Genomic DNA, 22,685 nt, shown 5'->3' with positions numbered 1-22,685 from the left:
ACCAAATAATTGAGATGGAACCCGGAAGAATCTTTACAGCTAACGAATAAGCTACAGGTTAGTCGTGAAATAATACATTAATAAAACTGTTTTTATTACGACTTACATAACAACACAAAGTTTGGTCATTGATTACATACTAATTGTTACCATAATACAAAACACCAAACAATAGACTTTAACTATAAATTATTGCCTTTAAATGATAGCTTTTTCTCAATTTACTATAAACTCTTTCATTGATTGATTTGGTTACTTTAGACCTGGATGAAAGAGAAACATAATTTAGGGGTACACGTTTGAGACCGTTTGAGACAATTTGGGAACGTCAGACAATACGCATAGTTAATATCTACTTTATGCGAGACGTCCAGACAAATATAATTTTCGCTTTAGGAGTATTAAAAAGCCCCTTGTTCTCCCGAAACCGGTTAAAATTTCATATTTCTCCTGTCTTTCGCGTAATTGTTTTCGTTGATGTAAATTTCACTTATACTTCATACATATCTAAATCATGAAATGCCCAATGTGAACAGGATTTTTGAAAAATCCAGGTATCTAGTGAAGATGCCATAGATAGCTCCCTTTTCATACAGTTTTAGCCAGGCAAAGGTTATTGTTTGTGGGAAATACATATAAATTTTAACGAGACGGTTCTATCTGCTAAGGCCCGTTGCGAAAGAGTTGATCCTTAAGTAGAGAATTATACTTTATTTATTGTGTGTATATTTGAACACTTATATTATAAATTTGCAACTTAATGTGATAATCCAGAATAAAACAAAGGCAGTCGGAAAAGTGGGCAATTTTACTATCGCTCAAAGTTCGAGTTTTTTCCCGAGTTCCATCTAAAATTCGCCGGTGGCACTGTCACGTACCGACAAACGTACTTAGAGAAAATGAAATTAATATGTGCCCCAGTGAACATGAAAATCACTAAAACTGTTCACGCTTCGCAATCGTTGGCATGCCACAACGCTTCGCTTCTTGGAATCCAAGGCCTTTTCCGAGCGGTGGCTGCTCGTCTGCGTTTTGATTGGACACATTCGGAAAGCAGACAGTCTTTTGTCCACGCCCCAGATGCAATACGTATGAAGTAGTTCCATAAGGGCCAATATTCAGGAAAACCAATTTCCGCCCGGCAGCAATTGTTTCTTCCAACGATGCTGTACTGTCTATAATTAGGAATGATTTTGATACTAAAGAAAATGCCGCGTTAATAGCCCAATGCTGTAATGTTCTCGTTGTGACCTACGTGCAAGTAGTAAGAAATAATGTAAATGAAAATGGCAATGATGGTTTACCTGCTCCAATCTTGCTCGAGCCTCCATGGGGCTCGAAATCAATAAATTTCCATTTACTGAAGTGAGTATTTCCATGCTTTATATATTTTTTCCAATGATATGTATATCTTGGCGATGTTTTAAGTGTTGTGAGTTTAGTTAAGTTAAAGAGCCTCCCGTGTTTGGAGGCTCTTTAAGGTCCATCTTGTATGAGCTCCGACAAGAGCAGCCACTTTTTCTTTATATACTACAGGAATATATTCTCGTTGTGGAATGTGTTTCGCAAACTCATCGGCAATAAAACCTCCAACATCTTCTGCACCAAGACACTGTATATCAAATTATTATTAACAATGAAATATATGTATGTGTTAATCATGCGAATTCAACAATAATAATTGCAAATCATGAAAAACATACAACAAACAAAAATGACCTTTTCATACTTATTGAGCTCATCGATTTCATCAGCAGTAATAAGATCTTCACCGTCAATAATTAGTTTGTCATCCAACATATTCATAATGGCATTGAAAAACTCTTCTCCCATAACGAGAGATCTACACGAAATTGTTGACGGAGGATTTTCAGTGAATAATCCTCTCTCTTCTAATAGGGATTTGCAATATTTGAATGCATTCGTAATTTCACCTTTTGTTTCAATACTAATGGATTGTTCAAATCCTTCTTCACTAGTTTCACTAAATCTTCGCGCTTATTGACGCCATTTTAAATAACAAAAAAAAATCACTATGAACACAGAAATATATCACTCTCACAAAACCATTATAATATACAAAGTGAATTTGAACGTGAGTTTTTTTTAACTGGATACATGTATGTGTGACCAAAATAAGTTATTTGGAAAAAAATTGTTTATATAAAAAAATTAAGATAACCGAGGAATTAGAGATATTTATTAGAGAAAAAATTATAAAAATTATCACAAAAAAATTCCAAATTACCCCCATTTGCCTGATGTGTGCATAGTGTTGCTCAGCGAATCCAAGATTCAGTTACAAGCTTTTAAAATAAAGTCTTCGCGCCCTCAAAATGTTTCACTCGCACTTTAGATTCGCTTACATAATGCTTAAAAAGTATTTATTTCTGTTGCGTAAACCAAGTTTTGCCTGTACTCTCTACAGAAAAAAATCACATGGGGTAAAGCCCGGCGAACGTCAAGGCCATAAATTGGCCCATTGCATCCCATCCACCTATTAGGAAACTGATGGTTTAAGTGGTCTCGAACTGGACGACTAAAAAGGGATGGAGCACCATGATATAAAAACCTCATTACTTGACGTCTGTTTAAGTTCAAATCTTTCAGCAATATCGGAAATTTTCTTGTAAAAAATTAAGATGGTTTGTACTCGTCGTCCTATCTGGTAAAAAAAGGACCGATAAGCATGCTATTAATCATTCTAGCTCAAACATTAAGGGAACATCTTCGTTGAAAATTAGCTCTACGAATAACATGCTTGTATGACCTGTCCATTTTGATTGTTTACCGTACTTGTTTTCAAGACAGTAAAAAATATAATAAATAAAAATAGACAGGTCGTGCAAACAATAAAATTTAATTAACCCATGTAATTAAAATATGCAATGATTACACTTTTCCTTTTTTACTCTGAAACCGTGCGTCAATCGGAAAAACAAGAGAGAACTTTTGTCTCCCAAACTGATCAGCCTTTGCAAAAACAAATTTTAATTTTAAAAAAGACAGTGGAGTAACATTGTTTTATCAAAAGTGCCTAGGCGTACGTCCGTATACACGTCACTGTTTGCGTCAAAGTTAAATTGTTTGTTTCATTGAAGAAGGTTTGGATGGCAGATAACCACACAAACATTTCATTACAATATCTCAAACGGTGTTCGAGAAATTCCATTATGTGCAATTTTTTTTTAAGTTTAACACCCTGTATTTTGTAAACGAAGCATTCCTGGATATTGGATTATATTGCAAACTGCCATTATTTTTGGATGTACTAAACATCATTAAAGTTTGGGTACTTCAAACTGAAACACCCCGTATATTAATTAAACAAAAATCTCCTTGTCACAAGTCTGACGATCCCCTTAGAATAAATTCCATTAGTACATCAAACAGACGCTAGAGGGCCTAATAAGTGTAAGTTATGAAGTTTCAGTAGTCTTTGATTTCCTTTTGGCGTGAAATGAAGATGCCGCGGCGATTAACATAAAAATTTCATATTTATATTGCTAATTATTCAGTGATTTTAAGTCAGATTAGTTAGAAATTCTACTAAAAATGCCTTGAAGTGAACCAGAAGACAAGAAAATACTTATTAAATCAAAAAAGGAATTTATTCGTTTCCGGTTTGTGCATCGGGATTGAGCGGAGCAAGGTGAGAAAAAAATTAAGTCATCTAACGAAATTATTTGAATGAGGTTTTTAGCCAATTTGTAAAAATTATAGATATTTTCTGAGAAAACCCTCTTGAAAACACTAAAACCTGAAGCAATTTGTAAACCAGATATAAGTTTCTCATAAAATTATCTATGACATCCCCCATTTGGTAGGTCAATAAGAACGACATAACTGGAAAGACACCGTTGGATAGTGAGACACTTAGGACTTGCAAAAATAAAAGATCGGTGTAAAGTGGATTTGTGGTTTGATTTAAAAAGGGAGATTCTGATTGTTGTTTTTTATTGTTTACAGTGGAGTTTTCGCAGGTCAACGAGAGCAACGTAAAAGAAACCTGATTCCTCTTGAACCTGGCCTCGATTCATTTTGCAGTAGCAAGTAATGTGAGATTTAAACTGGTATTAGGGTTTTGACATTAACTTTGATGTTCTGAACTGGTATCTAGGATATATAGCATTCAATTAAATCGAAAAAGGCATTATAAGATTACACAATGGAAATTGCCACATTCCTTTAGGTTTTTGAGATACGGAGACACGTTAATACTGACTTTTGCGAATTTGAAAGTACATACCCTAAAATGCAGGTCCCTAAAAGTGTCTTAAGCTGCAGGGACTCAATTGCTGTCCGGTATCTATATCAATCAATTAAATAGAAGAAAGATCAAGCTTTGGTCTCCATGAGTTCTTTAAGATGCTATAAACCACGAGATGATACCTTATAAGGTTTTAGAGGTACAGCGTCATTGAGGCTCTCAATTTTTGCGATTTTTTTGTGCCAATAATGAGGGTTTGAAAAAAATGCCTTTCCGAGGCTCCGCGACCTTAACCGAAGTATCCACTATCAATATAGAATCCATGAGTCTATTGGGTTGATAAACGGCATATCTAAAATTTCGAATTTTTTTTGAAAAATATCAAAGGGGAAAGGTAACCATTTTTTGCCACTTTTCAAACTTTGAACCGTTATAACTCTGGCAGATGTGGGCTAATTGCCTTAAAAGAATGGCTCAAATGCTTAGACATAAAACGCTTCAATCAATTAGGTAAAACAAATAATTTCATGTTTTGTTTGTTGTCCATTGTTCAGGAAGTATAAGTTTCTGTTAGTTATATTCGTTCACTGCGTTCATGAAATAAATACAAATTACTGAAAGTTTGTGTTTTTGGTGAAATGCACTTTTGAGGTAATTTTGTGACGTATTTTTGCCACTTAATGACACCACTTGTCGCCTGGGTTGTCCTCTAGTTGCATCAAAAAAATCGCATAAAATTCCTATATCCTAACCTGGCAACACGGCCTTCCTCTTATTGATCGACAGAGCAGTTTTGAATTCACAACTGGTCTTGCAGGACTAGAATAGCTATTTGCCGTTATCCTCCACCTTAAATTTGCCAATTTCTCTGTGTTCTTCGATTTATCTTTTAGTCAGTTTGCTTGTCCGGTCGCTAGGTGAACGGTGATTTGGCCATTGACGATCGCTAATAGTGTGGTGTGGTTCGCAGAAGTAATTTTGAGATTCGCAAGCAACTGAGGTTAGTTCATCCACGATGTCTAAGAACCACTTAAATGTACTTTTAGTATGCCCGAAAAGAGAAACCACTTTTATATAATGTTGATAATTTGTTCAACGTTTAATAAGCTTCGATTTACTACCGGGTAATACACTTCTAGTAGGGCAATTAAACACTTAAATGTAGCTCTCTTGACGCTTTCGTTGATTCTACATGAAGGCGGCACTAGGGCATTAGTATTTATGTGCAATGCTTAGATAAATCAAATATTCTTCATCGTAATGCTTTCTAATAAACCGCAATGTGTGTTATGGCATTCTTTATTGTGTCGTTTTTTTAATACATTTTTAAAGAGAAAAAGGCGTATTTACGCTTGTTTACCTAAAAAAATTGCAGTTTTTCATCGCGTGCGATGGCCGGTAACATTTTAATAAGCTGTAATTCCATATTTCACAAAACTAAAACTGGCACGCAGGTGCAGACCAAGTTCCGGTGATTTACTTAGACACCGAAATAATTGGTATTGAAAGTGGGTTTTCCCTTACGAAGAATAAAAAATATAACTAAGAGAATGGACATTTTGAAAAATCATATTGACTGTTAGGCAACTTTGTCATTTTATGTCACATTGACATCGACCAGGAACAAATCTGAGCAACTATGTTTCGGATCTTTAAACCGTGACAAGTGTTTCAGACATACTTCAACTTTTTCTTCCATTCAAGGCCTTAAATAGGCATATTTTCATAAAAAATTAGCGCGGATTCGGCAACAAATGAACTATCGTATGCTTGAGAACACATAGTATATGGAATGATGAAACTGAAATGCGTTTCGTTATAAACTGCTTAAATGGAATAAAAATTGTTGTAAATGACCTGAAGAATAGTTTGATTTTGCAATTAACGCTTATTCATGTTACATACAAAAACTGTTATTTTTTATTACTTGATTGAGATTCCACCATAAATCAAAACAGGTCCGTAGGCACGTAGCCTTCTCAACCAAATGGCATTTTTAATTATCTTTTACTATTCGTTTGGCTCTATTACTAAGTTTTTCATCACGTTACAAAAAGGTGCAATATTTACGAATTCATTAGTGCTAATGTTGGATTACTCTGTATTAGTGTTTATTGAGACTTCTGTAGGTTTATCGCAGAAGGATGACTATTCGCCCATCACTGGAAGAAGTGATACATTGAAAATATGATATTCCTGCATGTTACGTGGTGCGTCAATTAGCGCCTCAATTTTTATCTTGAAAACTCAAAATTGAAATCTCAATTTGGTTCTTAGTTTTCCAATACTCTACAAATATCAGGAATTTATTTTACGAGCCTTGCTCTTGGAGCACGCTCATGATGTTAAACTTCGTTTTACTCCACTGCGTTCCTGGATTCTCACTCACAAAACTTGACAGTGACCATAATCTCTCATTAAAAAGATACTTATCATCAACTATTCCACTATACATAAGCATTGCAACACAGTATAATATGCATATACGGTTTTTTTAAAGCGATTTTCCATATATTGATCAATCTTGACCTACCTGCTCTGCTAGAGAGTAGTCAGTTGGCATTTAAAATCTCGAAACGCGGTACAGCGAAGCGGTACTATAGGCAATTTTTGCCCGTCCATTGCAAATTACAATACGAATATTATTGCAATGCATTTTGCACTTAATACATTTGTTAATCGGTCGTGTGGAGGCTTTCACTAAAACACACTGATTTTACATGATGAATTTGTTCGTTGTGGTTTCGAGGGATCTGTCACCGAAACCGCAAAGACAAACATGAATTTTATGCCCAGAAGAACTCGGTGGCTCCTTCATTTCCCTGTATATAGCAGTAAAATAATAAGTGTTCTTCTCTAAAATCGTTCAATCCACCAAAAGCACCAACCCACCATCAAAACATAAATAAACCCATCAACATAATCAGCCGCTGGACTTTTAACCTCTTGCCTCCAGTATAAATGCCCATGCACAGATGGATGGGCATTGCCAAATAGCATCCGAGTACTACCTAAACTAGCTCCATAGCAGATCGCCTTGGTTGGGTTCTTGCTGTAATCTTTCGCTGGTACTTAGTCCGCGTCTTGGGTTCCGAACAAAGTAATTGTACGAGGAAAGTACCCGCGGTTGGTACCAATGGTATGTGCAGGTAGTTCTCGCGACGGTTTCAAATGTGATTTGTGTCCACGGTTTTTTCTTATACTCGGAAGTTGATTTAAGAAGTTGGGGAATTTAGGAGGATACAGGTGAAGAATTTTGCAGGTCAGTGAGAAGATTGTTTTAGATGCAGAAGATTAGAGGACGGAGGAATTGAAGCTGTTAAATGCTTCAGAGATGTTTTATGATTTTTAGTGAGTTCTCGTAACTGTCCGCTAATAGCTTTTAACGAATTTAAGTAGCAAAATAAGCTCATCGTTTCAGTATTTTTAGTTGCAGGTGATTCCCCTCAGCAAAGAAAATTTGTCTAGGGCTCATTTGGAAACTCACTTGGAACTCATTTGGAAGTTAGAAACTTTTTAACTTTCCTGAATCGTTATGCGGTTTAATGAGTCTATGCGTGTCCTAATCCTTGCAAAACCCCCCTAATTCTGAGATCTTGTCGAGTAGATCATACGTGTTCTACTACTCTCTCCAATAACTTCTAAGCAAATTAGTAAAATCTCAATGTTTGCTCTATATTCGATCTCTCTTTTATGTGTTTTTAATTCGATTATCAGAAATCATGTTGAATTTGCGCTCTCTAAAGCAATACACTCAACCTGCAAGTGTTAAAATTCTCCGCGTGTTTATGTCGTAAAAATCCGTTGTTTCAAAACATTGTTTAAATATATGTATTTCGTATACGTGGGTTTGCGAAAGTACCTAAAATTATACTATACAGGAGTCAAAATATGACCTTCGATAACTGACGAGATAAATTTTTTCTTAATTGAATATAGCCCGAAGATTGGTGTCATGACAATGTAATCACTTAGTTATTACCTTGAAATGGACTATTAATGTCAAGTTAATTATTAAATTTGGAAACCATGTACGACATAATCGATGTTTGGTCCAAATTTGGCGCGTGTACGTGATTGGGTCGACTCACCCCTTTCGATACGATAACCGTGAACTACGTAGATCGTGGACTGGATTGATCGATTATGAAGGACCACCCTGAGTTCGCAGTCTCAGAGACACTGTTTTCGCGTATAAAAGAAACTAAACCTTCTTAACTTAACAAAGGTTTATTCGTAACATTAACAACCATACAATATCGAGAAATGCGTTATTTAAAGAATGTTGACGAGAATCTAGCGCGTACGAGTCCGTGATGAAGTAGCGAGAAAAGAGAGATTCTTCAGTTTCGCACCCTCCTTAAGTACTGATACGGAGGTGTAACACCCATAGACGTACCCCCGATAAGACCCTATTAGCGGCTTCTAGGCTATCTTGTCGCGTTAAAGCGTAGCACTTAGAGGCACGATCGCTGGGCTTTTATTGGAGCCCAGCCATTGTATTCGTTTGGCGGTACCTTTAATTTAAATTCGCAATGTTAGCCCGACAAAGAATAGTGCTGGAAATCCCAATCATAAAATAACTTCCCTCAACCGAAGACGGGTGTTAAGCGCTGGGAATTCCAACAGTATTACCCAATGGCTGGGGTTGTCCATGGGCGTAACATCAGTTTCTTAAACTCACTTTGAACATTTAAACTAATAAATAACATAACCATAATCCATGATATAGTAATACGTCGCGAGTCCTAACAATCGAATTTGACTTTGGGCAAAGAGAACGCTGATTAGTGAATAATTATCCTTAGGTCAAACCAAGAGCACCCTGATCTAATTGTCAGGAAAACTGATGGCCATTATATTGTTATTCCTAGAACACTAAGTTCCAACTATAGATAATTATAATATAATTTCTTCTTAATTACTCGTCTGTAATAAGGGTTTTTGCACGTTTAAGGTGGCAGCTTTTGGGTTGTACGACAATGGTTCAAATCACGTAACTTTTTATGCATGTCACAGGCTTCATATCAGCAGTATGCCACAGCTTTTCAACATTAGTATGTAGCAGCAATTTATCAGGTATTGGTGCAATGCTATCAGTACTTAGCAGTATTTAACAGTATAATAAAATAAAAAAATAATTCCTTTGCTTTTAGTTTTTTTCCTAGGGTCCGCAGATTTACATGAATTCCTAAAATCACCACTTTCTGTACCCATTCATAGAAACAAACACCCATTAAATATTTACGATTTTTATACATATCATAAATTTCGTTGCGGACAGCACTAACATCTAAAAATGATATGTCAGTCACTGGTTTCTTTCTCCTTCGATTTTTCTTAGGGGAATGTAGCCTCATATTGCCTTTCATTGCCACTGATACCTTACAGTAGTCAAACTCAAGTTTAATGCATTTGAAATACGCGAAATAAAATAAGAATTTATAATACTCAATTCCAAAATATTAAAATTCAATTTACTTCTTTAACTGAATTCAATAGTAACAGTGGTTCATTATTTTCCAATTCTCTTTCAAAATAGTTGATAAGGGGCAACACAAGCTCCTTACACAGACTGTTTAAGAAGTTGGACATTATACCAACAATAATAACAACAACACCGATAATAAATAACCAGGAACACCATTTTAATTCACAAAAGAACACATTTTTACCGCCAAAATTAAACAAAGAACACAACGGTTTAAAACACCAAATTAAACCGAAACATTAACAAATTAAGAGACAACCGTGCCAAAAATAGAGTTTGTTTAGACATTCAAATATATATATTTTTTTAACATATTAAATTTATATGACTTGTCATTTTACGTAAAGTGACTCAATCGTTACATTTTATGATGCAAATAAAAAGTTACATGATTTGAACCATAGTAAGGTCGTTTTTAAATGACGCATGTCCTTCAAAAATTTACTCAAATAAGGGCATTTCATTATCAAAAATGCATTGAGGCCAAAAATCGGCAACCTTGCAGCAGTCTTTTGTCTATGCACCGTATTGGTTCTCGGAAACTAACTTTTGACCATAGGCGTGAAGTCATAATGACCGCTTTGAAACCCAGCCATGTTGCCACACAGAAAAATCTAACTTTCAGAAAAATGTATATACAGGGTGATTCACAACTTATCTATGAAATTTTAGGGGTAGGTGTGTCATGAGAAACTAAGTCGACTTTGTAAGAAAATTTATTGGAAAATCCCTATAATTTCCGCGAAAAAATTTGTTGAAGTTTAACCATTGTATAACTGGACGACTGTAATATTTACGTTTTTCTGCAGAATCCCTTTTAGGTTCATCGACCTTACGTATAATTTATAGTTGGGTCTCCCACGTGTCAATGGTTAGGAGCTGAAGACAGAGACTACCAGAAAGTACGCACCATATGGGATTTTTTCATTTAAATTTAGCAGAAAATGTTAGTTTCTTGGTAAAAGTTTGTGCATTCCTGCAAACTCAAAATGCAGTTTACAAAATTTGCATATCTCATTTCATATGGGGGAGATTCAAAAATGATGAAAATGGCTTATGAGTAAAGTACTTTTGTTTTCAATTTTAGAGGAAACATGTATTATGAAATGTTTAGAATTAAAAGATAAACCTAACAATTAAGTTTTGCATAAACTTTTATCAACAATAGAATTTACTGATAAATTCAAATTTAAAAAATCCTATATGATGAGTATTTTCTATTGATCACTGCATATGTACACATTAATTGGCAATTAATTTCATTTAATATGAAGAAATATCAACTTGGTAATGCCACTTATATAGTTGCTTTGACGTAATTCTCGGTAAATTATGAATTTTTAAATCAATATTCCGAGTAAATAGATCATTAATATTTCCAAATATAATTTGCACTTAATATTATTTGAAAAAACATATAATTATAATTAAATATATATATTTCAAAGCTTACCTTAGCATCTACGCTAATTTGCTATTATTAAAAAAATATATGGAATAATTATTACATTTTTTTTATTACATTCATAAAGACTAAACGTCGCGTCTATCTAACCGATTCTGTACATCTAAAGATATTCGAAACCCGTATGTTGAAAGTCGAGTTTGGGACAGCCTGTATGTTTCTAAGAATGCCCTGAACTAGATGCCCTCCCTATAAAAACCCAGGACAAAGGTTTATGACATGATTATTAAAGAAACACGTGCGATAATTGTTATAACAAAGCTGCATTATTTGTCTCGCTTAAATTTTACGTTAAATTGTGGCAACAACGCAGAGGCAACTTTACTGTAATACGCTCTCTTGGCAGTTATGGCAGCCATATTGCTTTGACAAATCAGCGCCGCCTTGATTTTTTTCACACACCACCGATGAGCAATCTTTATTGCTAATGGTGTTCATCTATAGTTCATCTAAATGTTGAAGAACTTAGTCATCACCATAGATCGCACAAAAAAGCAGCAAAAATCTCTAGACGCTTGGTAAACTATTCAGTGGTCCAATATATTGAAAATGTTTAAATTTCAACGTGCTTTAAAGGAAGTTACGCTTTGATCACGGCAAAATGTAATAAAACACGTGTTAAAAGAAGAGTAACGAATGTGGAGTATGGATAATTTTATTAATACGATAATAGAACCCCTCATTATCCAAGCCAAGAAGGATACTACCAGCAATTATATTTCTATATATATAATATATATACAGGGTGTCCAAAAAGGTCATGTCATAAATTCTAGGGGTTACAGAGAAGGCCAAAAAAATGCTACTACTTCATATAAAAAAATTCTTAGTGGCTTTCGTTACCAAGTTATTCGCTCTCAAAGTAAAAAGTTAAAAGAAGTATTTTTTCTGTAATTTTCAAAAAATTGTCATGGCAACAATGAAAGCTGGGTGGTTTAAATTGCTCATAGTCGTGCTTATTTTCATGTCTTCCATATACAGAAAAAATCAAAATTTCTCTTTTAGACTCATTCGTTTTTTGGTGAATTAACGAAATCAGCATTTTTTTCCATAGCGTGATAGCTTGATTTTCCATAATTTTCCTACAAAAAAGGTATACCTCGCTTCAATTGATATCCTCTACTATTTTTGAGGAAATCGTATTTTATTAGCAACACGCGCCATATATGCTAACAATTTGAAGTTAAATGAAATTGCAGTTTAATATAAAAGGAGGTATGTTTTACAGCTATGGTTATCAAAAATGTTCATGTCAATATTCAATGTCATCAACATTAATTATTTCAATAATATCATTGAGTTTAGCAACGAGTATGCAAATATGCATCTAATGATCGGGCTTGCAGGAATACATGCTGTCGAAGCTGTTGTGTTGCAGTCCAAGGCACCCATTTTTTTATGACCTACCGTGATGACTAATTCATTCAAAATTTGTATGGACTACAATAAAACACTTTACAAATAACTTTCGTTTCAGATAAATCTAGCCATCTTGCCGCCGATGACCTCCAGTGCGTAATGAATTTTTAAATGTTAAAATGACTTATGTGATGAAAGAAAAACCCTTCGTGCCTTCATGCCCAATGCCTGCTTTTTCGGAGAAAACCCCCTTTCCCTCGAAGAGGGAACAGAGGCTGCTCAAATCAACGACAGATGTTATAATGTTTTTACTAGTGTCTATCTTCTATATCTTAAAGGCCGTCTACAAATATCTCTTACCCATCAAATACAAAAAACAGAAGGAGTTGAGAGGGGAGGTAGCTTTGATTACTGGAGGGGGTTCGGGGCTTGGACGGTTGCTGGCTTTGAGGCTGGCCAAACTGGGAGTCAAGATAGTTCTGTGGGACGTCAGTGTTCAAGGTAAGGGCTCAAGTTTGCTGCTCAAGAGGCAACGTAGCGCTGCTCATTTGTCACGAGAAAATGTTCACTTCAACCAAAACCGGCCTTGCTGTTCCGCTCTGTTTCAAAAATTTATAGTTTCGCTAATAGCTAATGACCACGGAAATAATGCATTCTTATTGCTTGCCCAAACCATTCGTAATTTCCATTCGTTTAGATTGCGTGCAATTTCAATAAACCTCACTAACAGTTAATGGGAAATCCATTTCGACTACCATTAATATCTAGAAATTCAGGAAAATCGCGAAAATCTGACAACACAGCCAGTCAGTTTGACATTTTTCATCTGCAGACGCAGAGTGTTTGGTCGAGCGCTCGACAAGTGAACGTCAGGAAGTAGCCATTAGACTCAATTTAAATTTCCTTTAGAGGATTTCACTATAGTAACAAAAAATCCTAAATTGTTGCTCGTTATCGTGGTGCATTCGCATTATATGTTCCCTTATTATGTCTACGCAAACCCACTTAAATTATTTCAAAGCTCGAACAGGTTTTGCGACTGAATTCTTTGCGGACTATAACCCAGAAATTCTTTACCGAAAATAAAGCAGAAGAAAGACACGCAGTTTTTCAATTTAATGTGAGGTTTATAACGATATCAAAACAGGCTCCTGTTAATGGCATCCTTCAGAAGAGTTGTCTAAGAATATTCAAGTTTAAGCGAATTATCTTCACGACCAGGTGCTAATTCCACTTGATCAAGAATGAGGTGTTTACTTGTACAATAATTCGATTTTGTTTAACTTCGCTTTTACTCATATTAACCTTAATTTAATCGTTGCTTATTTTATTGCATTTTTGCCTTGATTTTTTGTGTCTGATTCTCATGATATTATATATAAATGAGCCAATTGCTTCAAACTGTTTTGCAGCCAAACATACATTTTTAAGAACTAACCAAACCAGACCGACCAGTTTTCCTTAAATTATTTTTCTCGCCACATCGTTCCCAATTCAAGGTTAATTATTTGGAAACTGAAATTCGGCTTCGTTCTACGCGGTTATTATTCGATGCTGACCAAAAACGAAGGGAAAGCTTGGGCTATATCCTCTAAATTACCAAACTATATTACGTCAACGATACGAGTAACACTAAATTAAAGAATAGCACTTTCTTCAAGTATATTTGAAGCATCGATCGTCTTCCTGTCCACACCTTTCAAACATTTAATCGGTAACAAATATTCATGGCACGACCGAAAAGATTTTAAGTCTTTACGTAATGCCACATAAGTAAATAGCTTCATTGTCCGTATGTACCCGGAAGATTGATCTTATTATGAGAATACCATGCGAGGATATCTGATAAACCACCTGCAATAGTTGCAAAAGTTGCATGCGTATTTCCCATATGCACGAAACCCGACCGTTTAGCAAGGTACATGCCGGACAGACGTAAAATCAATATACTATTAAAATAGTTCCATTGAAACGGTACCTTTAAGGCTGATGCTGTTCTGGTTTGCTGAAAAGTTGCAGGAATGGGGAAGTGGTCTGCTCAGTGGCACTCACTGGTGTATGCGGTGAATTACATAAGGTCCACTTAAGTTTAAGTTCAACGCCCAAGTTCATCAGAGAAAGTGATGATCACTAGGGAATTGTGATTATTGTTCTTTTTAGTTATGAGCGTTCGTTTATGTGGCAAAGTAAAATCTATAAGGCGATGACGTGAAAGTTTTCGTGCACCGTTGATGATGTGAAGGTGCAGAGATAATTTCAGATATTGCAAATGTTGGCTTGTGCAGCTATTACGATAAAGTGATTGTTTGAACGTTTTGAGGAATTGATTTAATGTATAAAATGAATCCTTAAGAAAAGAATCGATGAAAATTTGGTGAAATATCGTAATATAAGTTGAGACTGTATTTTCCTCAATAATTTTTTTTCGCCATTCCATCAAGAATGTCATTCCATCACCTACATACTTCTTACCTTTCTTATATTTTTTGCCATATTTCTGAGCTTAACCTTTATTCCATTTTCCACCAAAACCAAATTAACTTCTGCTTTAAATATCAACTTGGTGGAGTCTGTTTATTGATGCCCAAAGGACAACCGTAAAAGTGACAGCCAGTATTCCTAATTGAGTCACCACAAAACGACAACTAGAACGTTTGAACATAGGTGAGAGGCCACTTGTTCGCGAAAGTTGCATAATTATTTTTGTTCTGCTAGAAACCAGTGTGTGTGCAATGGGGCAAGTCAATATTTACAACCAAAAGTAGATATTCGGGTCTCGGCACAGCCCATATTCTCCTAGACCGATGCAACATGATTTAATAACATTTATTATTCCCTTTGTAATTATCTGTTTGAACATGAAATATTATTAATTGCGTCAATTTCAGGCGTTGAGGAAACGAAAAAACTGGTTACAGATGTCGGAGGCACAGTTTATGGGTACAAATGCGATGTATCGAACGAGGACGATGTGTATAGAGTTGCCAAACAGACAAGCCAAGTTGCAGGAGATGTAAGATAATGTGCTATTTCTTTATGAATTTATTACACAATATTTTAAATTTCTCTTCAGATAACCATACTCATTAACAACGCAGGAGTAGTCTCTGGTCAGCTACTTCTGGATACTCCCGACTACCTGATCAGACGTACCTTTGACGTCAACGTGTTAGCTCATTTTTGGGTACAGGTTTGTAAACCTTCGTTACCCGGCACAGACTTATGGTTCTCATATTTATCAGACAGTAAAAGCCTTCCTGCCCTCAATGATCGAGAACCAACATGGTCACATTGTGACAGTGGCTTCCATGGCTGGACATGCGGGAATTAACAAATTGGTAGACTATTGTGCCTCTAAGTTTGCGACAATAGGCTTTGATGAAGCTTTAAGGGTGGAACTTGAAGCACAAGGTGAGCAACTCTTGTCTACAGATTGCTCATAAGTAAACTATCTGGTTATGTGTAACATTGTTAAAAATAAATGTCACATATTTTCTTGGTTTCTATGATGCGATGATTAAGTTGTTAGAAATCCAAAAGAACAAGAAATAAGTATAGTTTTCCGACAGAACTGATGACAAGTCATTTCTTAATCATATCGTTCTCAACTTTAAGTAAACAGTTTTGCAACGACATAGTCTATTCACCATTCTATAAAGAAGTTATGATTACTCTATACTTTCCTCACATATTTTGAATTGAATCATGAAATTATTTCTTTTTTGGCTTTTAATGTAAATCTTAATTTCCAGAGGAGTTTTTAACGTTAATTCAGATTACTATTTTTCTGATATAATCATTGCAATTTGTAGGTATTAAAGGTGTGATAACCACAGCTGTCTGCCCCTACTTCATCTCTGCCACTGGTATGTTTGACTCCGTGGAATCCCGGTTCTTGCCCAGACTCGACTCATGTGATGTAGCGGATCGAATTGTTGAAGGAATCCAAGCAAACGAAACCATGGTTCTCATCCCTGGGTGGTTTAGATTGGGACTAATCTTAAAATCGTAAGTCATATTCAAATCTACCTAATAAAAACTTAACATTCTAATTTTCTTTTAGACTTATCCCTTGGACAGTACTATCACTGTTTCTGAGAGGACTAGTACCTGACGCAGCGCCTCATCAAGCGACATTACCAAAAGTGGCGACCAAAGAAGAGGAGGACGATTCTGAGGAGGAGTTACGGAGTTTACCGATTAATAGGAATAACAGTATAACAGGTTCCATGACGCAGCTGACGCATCGGTACTCGCCCACTGGGAAGAATTTATGAGTTTTATACGCATAACATATTTTACTTAGATAGAAGACATTATTTAAGAATGGCAAATTTGGTATAAGTTTTTCATTTCCATGACAATAACGTTCACCAGGTACATACTCTTAAGAATATGGATGCACTTTGGGCCTCAATTCCGACCAATCAGCTCCCGTTTTTGATAGAGTTTGTAAACTTAATTTATTAGACCAATTGACTCACATTTGTACCTATTTAATAAAATAATATTTTTTATGTGTCTTCTTTTGTAACACCTGTCGTTAATCTATTCAGCGCCAGACCCAATATTTAAGGTTCTATTAAAACACCTTAATAAAGCAGCTAACATACAGTAGGGCTGTTAGGGCTCTGAAAGTAGTAGAAATTGAGCTCAATCTGGACTTTTCACTAAAATCATTAAATTGGGAAGAAAACCAGTCTACCAGCTCATATCGTCTTAACTTCGTCATCTCTCTCATCTCGTTACTTATACCATTATCAAAAAGAAAATTACTACTACAGTTTGTAAGTTAGGTATCATTCACCAATTTGTCAACATATCATACTTTTTCAATATAATTCTCCAAGATACTTACTAATATACAGATATTTGAAAATTTCAGCTATGTGGGATCGGCAAACATGCCCACTTAAGTCATGATATTGAAGATCATTAAACGGAACGAACTTTCTAAATCAACAAACATACACTTGCGCTAGATGGATATGCACGCATGTTGAAATTACATTAGAAGAAAAAGCCAAACTCTGTGGAGGAAACCGGTGAAAGTTTTCATAATAACAACAAACGAAACCTGCTTCACGTTTCATGACCAACAAACGACAATGACCTTACTTTTACGCGTAAATTATTGAACATTGCACCCAACAAATGATTAATAGAGTTGTTGAATTCCTGGACTATTAGTCCTTTCAACGTTTTATAGACCCGTGTTATAAAAAAAACACGTGCTTACAATGACTAACGTGCAGGCATGGGTATTTGCTTTACAAAAAGCATTATCTAGAGTTCATCAAACGCTTCGCTCAACTTGATGCAAATTTTGTAACAAGATTGTGAAGGCGACAAATATCTTTAACCTCGGAAGGTTGGGATTTGCATAAATTCACAAAGAATACGAGCTGAAAATATGGTAAAATTTACGTATATGGCTCATATATATATGAATTCATATGTGTTGTATGGTATGTGCAGGCAAACTTTCACAATTGAGACAAACTCGCAGCATCAACAGACTTTCACATTTTAACATGCCAGAGATGTAAAGATTAAGACAAATATCTTATATTATTTTATTAGAAAAGGAACGTTTATTCAATTTATTTTTAAAGTTTATTTGAACACCCAACACTTAATTTTTCTAGGAACCCGTCAATGGGTTAATTAGAGGCGGGAGGATGATTTTACAGAAAAAATCAAATTAGACACCTTAACACATATTCGCAAAGAGGGCAAATGTAGCAGAGAATTTGCTAAAAAACATGCAAGAAGCGCTATAATGGAATTCACGTTCTACTTCAAAATCCTTTCATTACAGAAGATTGCGCTAATACTAATTGAGACCCTGACCGCTCTTGATAGCGTTAGACCTGAGGTCACTTAAAGGAAATAACTTTCCAACAAAAGAAAAACCAAAGGAGAAACTATACACCTTCCTCCAATAATTATCAATGAAATGGTACCTCATAATGGGACTAGTACCGCCGGAGAAATGATTCCGGCCGAAGACGGATGTGGAGAGAGAGAACCGGAGAGCAATCACCGCACTCTCACAGTTGATGCAACCACCGTTCAGTAGCGAGTGCAACTTTCGAAGAAGTAGAAACGAAGAAGTGTGTTTAGTGGTACCTATTGTCTCAGGAAAATGAATTACTTCCACAAGAAAATGGGCATTGAGAATTTGGGGGTGGAAAATGTGCAGCAAATCGAGGTTTCCAGGCAGGGATTTAATGCCGCTGAAAGGGTTCAAAGGTACGTTACGCGCCCTGTTAAAGGATGGTTTAGTTGGCGTTGCAGGAATAATTTTTTGGGCGTTTTCTCTTAACTAACATACATTCTTTTACTCAATAGATTAAGCACAGTTGCACGGTAGATTGTAGTGTAATTAGACACACTTTTACTAGTTCTAATGCGTTTTAGTTCGTTGCACCAAAATCGTAAAATTGGGACAATCTGTATCTAATTATCCAATTCAGTACCAGTTTTTATTAGGGACATTCCTACAAAGTTAATAATCGATAATTGCTACAAAGCACTCAATTTTTATCGCATTCCTAACTGTGTTAGTACAGCAAATTTGGTACAAGTTTTACTTTGAAATCTTCATGCACAGATACATGCAGCGAGGCTTCAAAATCATGCGAAGCTTGTACAAATTCTTGTACAGAACAACCCTCAGGGCCATCGCTCAAATCCTTGAAATAGCCACAATCCTCTGGCTTACATGTTACTACATAGCGGAAGCTGCGGTTTTGAACCTGACGCCCCAAAGTTTAAGGTTAGTAGTAAAGCTTACCGAATATTTCGTTGTAGCTAAGTGGTCTTCATGAATAACGCCAACTTGAATATCCCAATGTTGAGCAATACTTGGAGTTCCATATCTTCATTGGGTTCTTACATGAGGTTTCGAGCAATGGCGTCGTTCAACGAACCTCCAAGTTGATAAACGTCGTGCAAAAGACTCAGCAAAGACCATGGAACTCCAGGAGTGATTACTTAACATCAATTTGCTCCATGCAATACACCTGAATCTGCTTTGATTGCTTGTTAGAACTTTGAAATCCCTGCGAGGAAGGGTGATCCTGGTGACCGGAGGGGCAGGTGGGGTAGGTCAAGAGCTCGTTCTCAGACTGGCCAGATACAAAGCTAAAGTAATCGTATGGGATGTGAATGAAAAAGGTCTAATGAAAGCAAGTATCCCTTTGAAGGAGCGGTAACTGATAACACGAAAACTTACAGCTATGGCAAAGCTGAAGGACAAATGCGCAGCTGAAGGCTACAGGATCTACACTTACACTGTAGATTTGTCGGATAGACAGAGCATCTACAAGACTGCAGAGGCGGTCAAAGACGATCTGGGCACTATTGATATCTTGATCAACAATGCTGGGATTGTGTGCGGGCAGACCTTCATGGACTTGCCGGATTATATGATCGAGAAGACATATAAAGTGAACACTCTTTCCTGCTACTGGGTATAATCAACTAATTTCTAAAATGCTTAGTCATGATCAAAATCTTTATCTTAGACTGTAAAGGCGTTCCTGCCGGACATGATCAAGCAGGGCAGAGGCCACATTGCCACAGTGAGCTCACTGACTGGCCTTCTGGGCACTTACAACTGCACAGATTACAGTGGTTCAAAATACGCCACTATTGGGTTCCACGAGAGCTTAATGGCTGAACTGAAGGTTCCTTCTGAACTAAAACTGTCTCCAACACTTATACTAGACAAATTTTCATCTAGACCATGGGCTTTCACAAAATCCACCTCACCATGGTAAGTCCCTACTTCATCAACACCGGAATGTTCGAGGGATGCAAACCAACCTGCGCACCCATGCTAGAACCCAAGGAAGTAGCAAAGAGGATCATTTTAGCTATTAGAAAGGAGGAGGTGTTCTGCACTGTACCCGCAAGTTCCAATTATATTTTGGCTTTGAAACAGTAAGTTATTTTACAAGCTGGAATGTCAGAGGTCTCTCGAAGGGGAAAATTTGCAGCTATTTGCCTTCAAAGTTGAACTGGCTGTACCAGACTAGGGTCATAGGGCTGCCCCAGGCAATGAAGACCATGAGAAAATTTAACGAAGTCGTCGCAGCTTGAGATTTTCCATCAAGAGAAACATTAAGAAGGTGTTTTTATTATAACTAGTGGATGTTATTTATCGCTGAATTTTTAGTCTATGTATGTTAACGGTTTATTTATTTACGAAAACATGGGAAATTACAGCTAAAAATATCACAGTAAATCATAGAAGTAATCTAGACCTTGGCCAATTTCCCATATGGACAATCCCACATTCAACTTATAGGCCAAGTCCAGTCTGGCAAAAATTGAATATAATGTAGGATAAAAAACCAAATGTTTCACGTTGTTTTCATCCCTAAAAATGCCACCTCACAACAGCAATTCCTAGTACACACAAACCAAACTCACTTATATTCAAAATAATGCTCCCCAACCTCCTGATTATAAATCAAAGTCAAATCAGGCACCTTCTTCAAGATTTTTATATAATCATGCCCTACAATAGAACCCCCTCCACCGTCCGTATAATCATTTCCATAAAAGTTGAGCCCCATTAAAATTTTAGACCTCCGAGTAATGTTTGATGTTATTGAAGTTATGGTGTCCTCAATCCAACCAATTGGAGCGTTGGGCCCTAAACTGCTGTATTTAATTAGTGAAATTACATTCCTCGATAGCTTACCTGGCATTTGTGGACTTGAGTAATCGTAAGTCATCAAAGAGAATGCTGTTACATAGTCATAAAGGGCGTCAAATTGTTGCTCCGAAAATACGCTAGATTCCCCGCGTTTTGGTGGGACAACTAAGATAAAATCCAGGCCCTCCGAAGCAAATTTATTACCTATGAAGCTTAAAATAAAATTTCTATACAAGAACATTATTAATGCCTTGGCTCACTTATTGATAGAATGAAGTTAACTAATATATCTGAGGGCACACCTCCAGCAAGCTGACTCCAGACCTCAAACACATACCCATCAAACCTATATTGTTTACATGATTTCACTAAAATCTCATTTAGTGCAGAGATTTCTTCAGAGTTTTTGAATAAAGCTCTATAATCCTCCCCAGTCCAACTATCGAAAAGAATCCTAGGGACAACTAAGAACACCAATCTAATGATCTTTGAGCCACATAAATTAAAAATGAAGGGTAAATCACTGACAGAGTTGTTTAACACCAAAATTTGGGTAAATACTTCAAAATACTTTGGAATTTCCTCAAAATACCTCAGTGATCAGCCCTTCAAAATACTCACCTTTAGTGTTCCTTTCTCTCCCTGCATTTCTAACATTTATAACCCACTGTTTGTCAATATCATGAATGCCAGTCACATCATAATCCAAGGGGCCTCGACGACGCACCTGTAGCCACACAGGGCTGATGAAGTTGAACTTATTGCCGAATATTTTAGCCACGTCATAACCGTGATTATTCCACTGCAGGTTATGTTAGTTTGAAGATATTTGAGGCTAACCGGGGTTTAATAACTTACAGGAGTGACATACCCTAACACCAAACCATTAAAGTTATAGTCATCAACCTCAGTGTGAAACGCCTGATAGTTGGTTAAAATATCCAGGGCTGTGGCCTCCTCGGACACAAATTTCTTATCAAACACGGAATATTTTTGAGGTCCAGATTTGGGTTTGGGCAGCTTCATTTTAGGTTTCTCCAAAGGTTTATCTTCCTGTTTCTTCTTGGCGCCCCGATTTTTCGGTGATAATGTTTGCGAGGCATAATTTGGGATTGTTAAAGAAAAAATCAAGGCTAGGACTAGGTTAATTCGGGAGAAATTCATGGTTTCGAATGATCCGAAAGCTTCTTATCTGGAAATTTATTTGTTTACCATTTGCACACTTAATCTAAGTTTCTTGAAAACTTGACGGGTGTGTAACTGGTTGCCTAGCATATATCGTTAACTGAAAATGGTGAAAGATAGATTGTCAAGACGCTGATGCTAATTCTTATAATAAATTTCCTAAGTTTATTCCTGTTCACGTAATTTTTATTTTTTAAACACTTGTTCTTATTGAAAATAGTCATATAAAACTTTTAGTTAATTATGAGGAATTGTATTCAATTAAGATTAATGGATTTCAGTTTTTTTATGACGAATTAAATAA

At 36.1% G+C, this 22,685-nt stretch overlaps 3 protein-coding genes across 4 annotated transcripts; 2 read left to right on the top strand and 1 right to left on the bottom strand.

The window, feature by feature from the left end:
* The first annotated feature begins 5,039 nt into the window (after nucleotides 1-5,039).
* Nucleotides 5,040-16,958, top strand: LOC136411748 (epidermal retinol dehydrogenase 2-like). Of its 2 annotated transcripts, none has more exons than XM_066394443.1 (7): nucleotides 5,040-5,210; nucleotides 12,644-13,026; nucleotides 15,414-15,538; nucleotides 15,599-15,709; nucleotides 15,768-15,936; nucleotides 16,338-16,533; nucleotides 16,589-16,958. In XM_066394443.1, exons 2-7 carry the CDS (start codon nucleotides 12,705-12,707, stop codon nucleotides 16,800-16,802), a joined length of 1,137 nt encoding a protein of 378 aa, XP_066250540.1. In that variant the 5' UTR covers nucleotides 5,040-5,210; nucleotides 12,644-12,704; the 3' UTR covers nucleotides 16,803-16,958. The 2 variants fall into 2 exon arrangements, with proteins under 2 accessions (XP_066250540.1, XP_066250531.1); XM_066394434.1 differs by lacking the exon at nucleotides 5,040-5,210 and adding an exon at nucleotides 7,168-7,472.
* A 1,550-nt stretch (nucleotides 16,959-18,508) lies between these two features.
* LOC136411760 (short-chain dehydrogenase/reductase family 16C member 6) lies at nucleotides 18,509-20,779 on the top strand. Its single transcript, XM_066394454.1, has 7 exons — nucleotides 18,509-18,780; nucleotides 19,142-19,306; nucleotides 19,580-19,707; nucleotides 19,768-20,003; nucleotides 20,058-20,219; nucleotides 20,276-20,475; nucleotides 20,532-20,779. The coding sequence occupies exons 1-7, from the start codon at nucleotides 18,674-18,676 to the stop codon at nucleotides 20,632-20,634; spliced, it is 1,101 nt and encodes a 366-aa protein (XP_066250551.1). The 5' UTR covers nucleotides 18,509-18,673; the 3' UTR covers nucleotides 20,635-20,779.
* LOC136411738 (chitinase domain-containing protein 1) lies at nucleotides 20,704-22,425 on the bottom strand. Its single transcript, XM_066394423.1, has 6 exons — nucleotides 22,055-22,425; nucleotides 21,818-21,998; nucleotides 21,457-21,660; nucleotides 21,242-21,400; nucleotides 20,968-21,193; nucleotides 20,704-20,914 (listed from the first exon to the last, which is right to left on the bottom strand). The coding sequence occupies exons 1-6, from the start codon at nucleotides 22,358-22,360 to the stop codon at nucleotides 20,770-20,772; spliced, it is 1,221 nt and encodes a 406-aa protein (XP_066250520.1). The 5' UTR covers nucleotides 22,361-22,425; the 3' UTR covers nucleotides 20,704-20,769.
* Between the last annotated feature and the right edge of the window lie 260 nt (nucleotides 22,426-22,685).

Source organism: Euwallacea similis, chromosome 1, assembly GCF_039881205.1.
Source record: "Euwallacea similis isolate ESF13 chromosome 1, ESF131.1, whole genome shotgun sequence".
Taxonomy (NCBI): domain Eukaryota; kingdom Metazoa; phylum Arthropoda; class Insecta; order Coleoptera; family Curculionidae; genus Euwallacea; species Euwallacea similis.
The sequence above is the reverse complement of the archived record's forward strand: the minus strand, read 5'-3'. Positions and strand labels throughout refer to the sequence as shown.

Excerpts from the sequence above, each read along its gene's own strand:
- LOC136411748 (XM_066394443.1), top strand. The coding sequence starts at position 12,705 with ATGACTTATGTGATGAAAGAAAAACCCTTCGTGCCTTCATGCCCAATG. Across the intron at positions 15,710-15,767 it reads ACGTGTTAGCTCATTTTTGG|ACAGTAAAAGCCTTCCTGCC; the intron begins GTACAGGTTTGT and ends CATATTTATCAG. Across the intron at positions 15,937-16,337 it reads GGTGGAACTTGAAGCACAAG|GTATTAAAGGTGTGATAACC; the intron begins GTGAGCAACTCT and ends TGCAATTTGTAG.
- LOC136411760 (XM_066394454.1), top strand. The coding sequence starts at position 18,674 with ATGAATTACTTCCACAAGAAAATGGGCATTGAGAATTTGGGGGTGGAA. Across the intron at positions 19,307-19,579 it reads CTGACGCCCCAAAGTTTAAG|AACTTTGAAATCCCTGCGAG; the intron begins GTTAGTAGTAAA and ends ATTGCTTGTTAG. Across the intron at positions 20,220-20,275 it reads GCTTAATGGCTGAACTGAAG|ACCATGGGCTTTCACAAAAT; the intron begins GTTCCTTCTGAA and ends ATTTTCATCTAG.
- LOC136411738 (XM_066394423.1), bottom strand. The coding sequence starts at position 22,360 with ATGAATTTCTCCCGAATTAACCTAGTCCTAGCCTTGATTTTTTCTTTA. Across the intron at positions 21,661-21,817 it reads GAGAGAAAGGAACACTAAAG|TTGTCCCTAGGATTCTTTTC; the intron begins GTGAGTATTTTG and ends TGGTGTTCTTAG. Across the intron at positions 21,401-21,456 it reads TAACTTCATTCTATCAATAA|GTAATAAATTTGCTTCGGAG; the intron begins GTGAGCCAAGGC and ends TAAGCTTCATAG.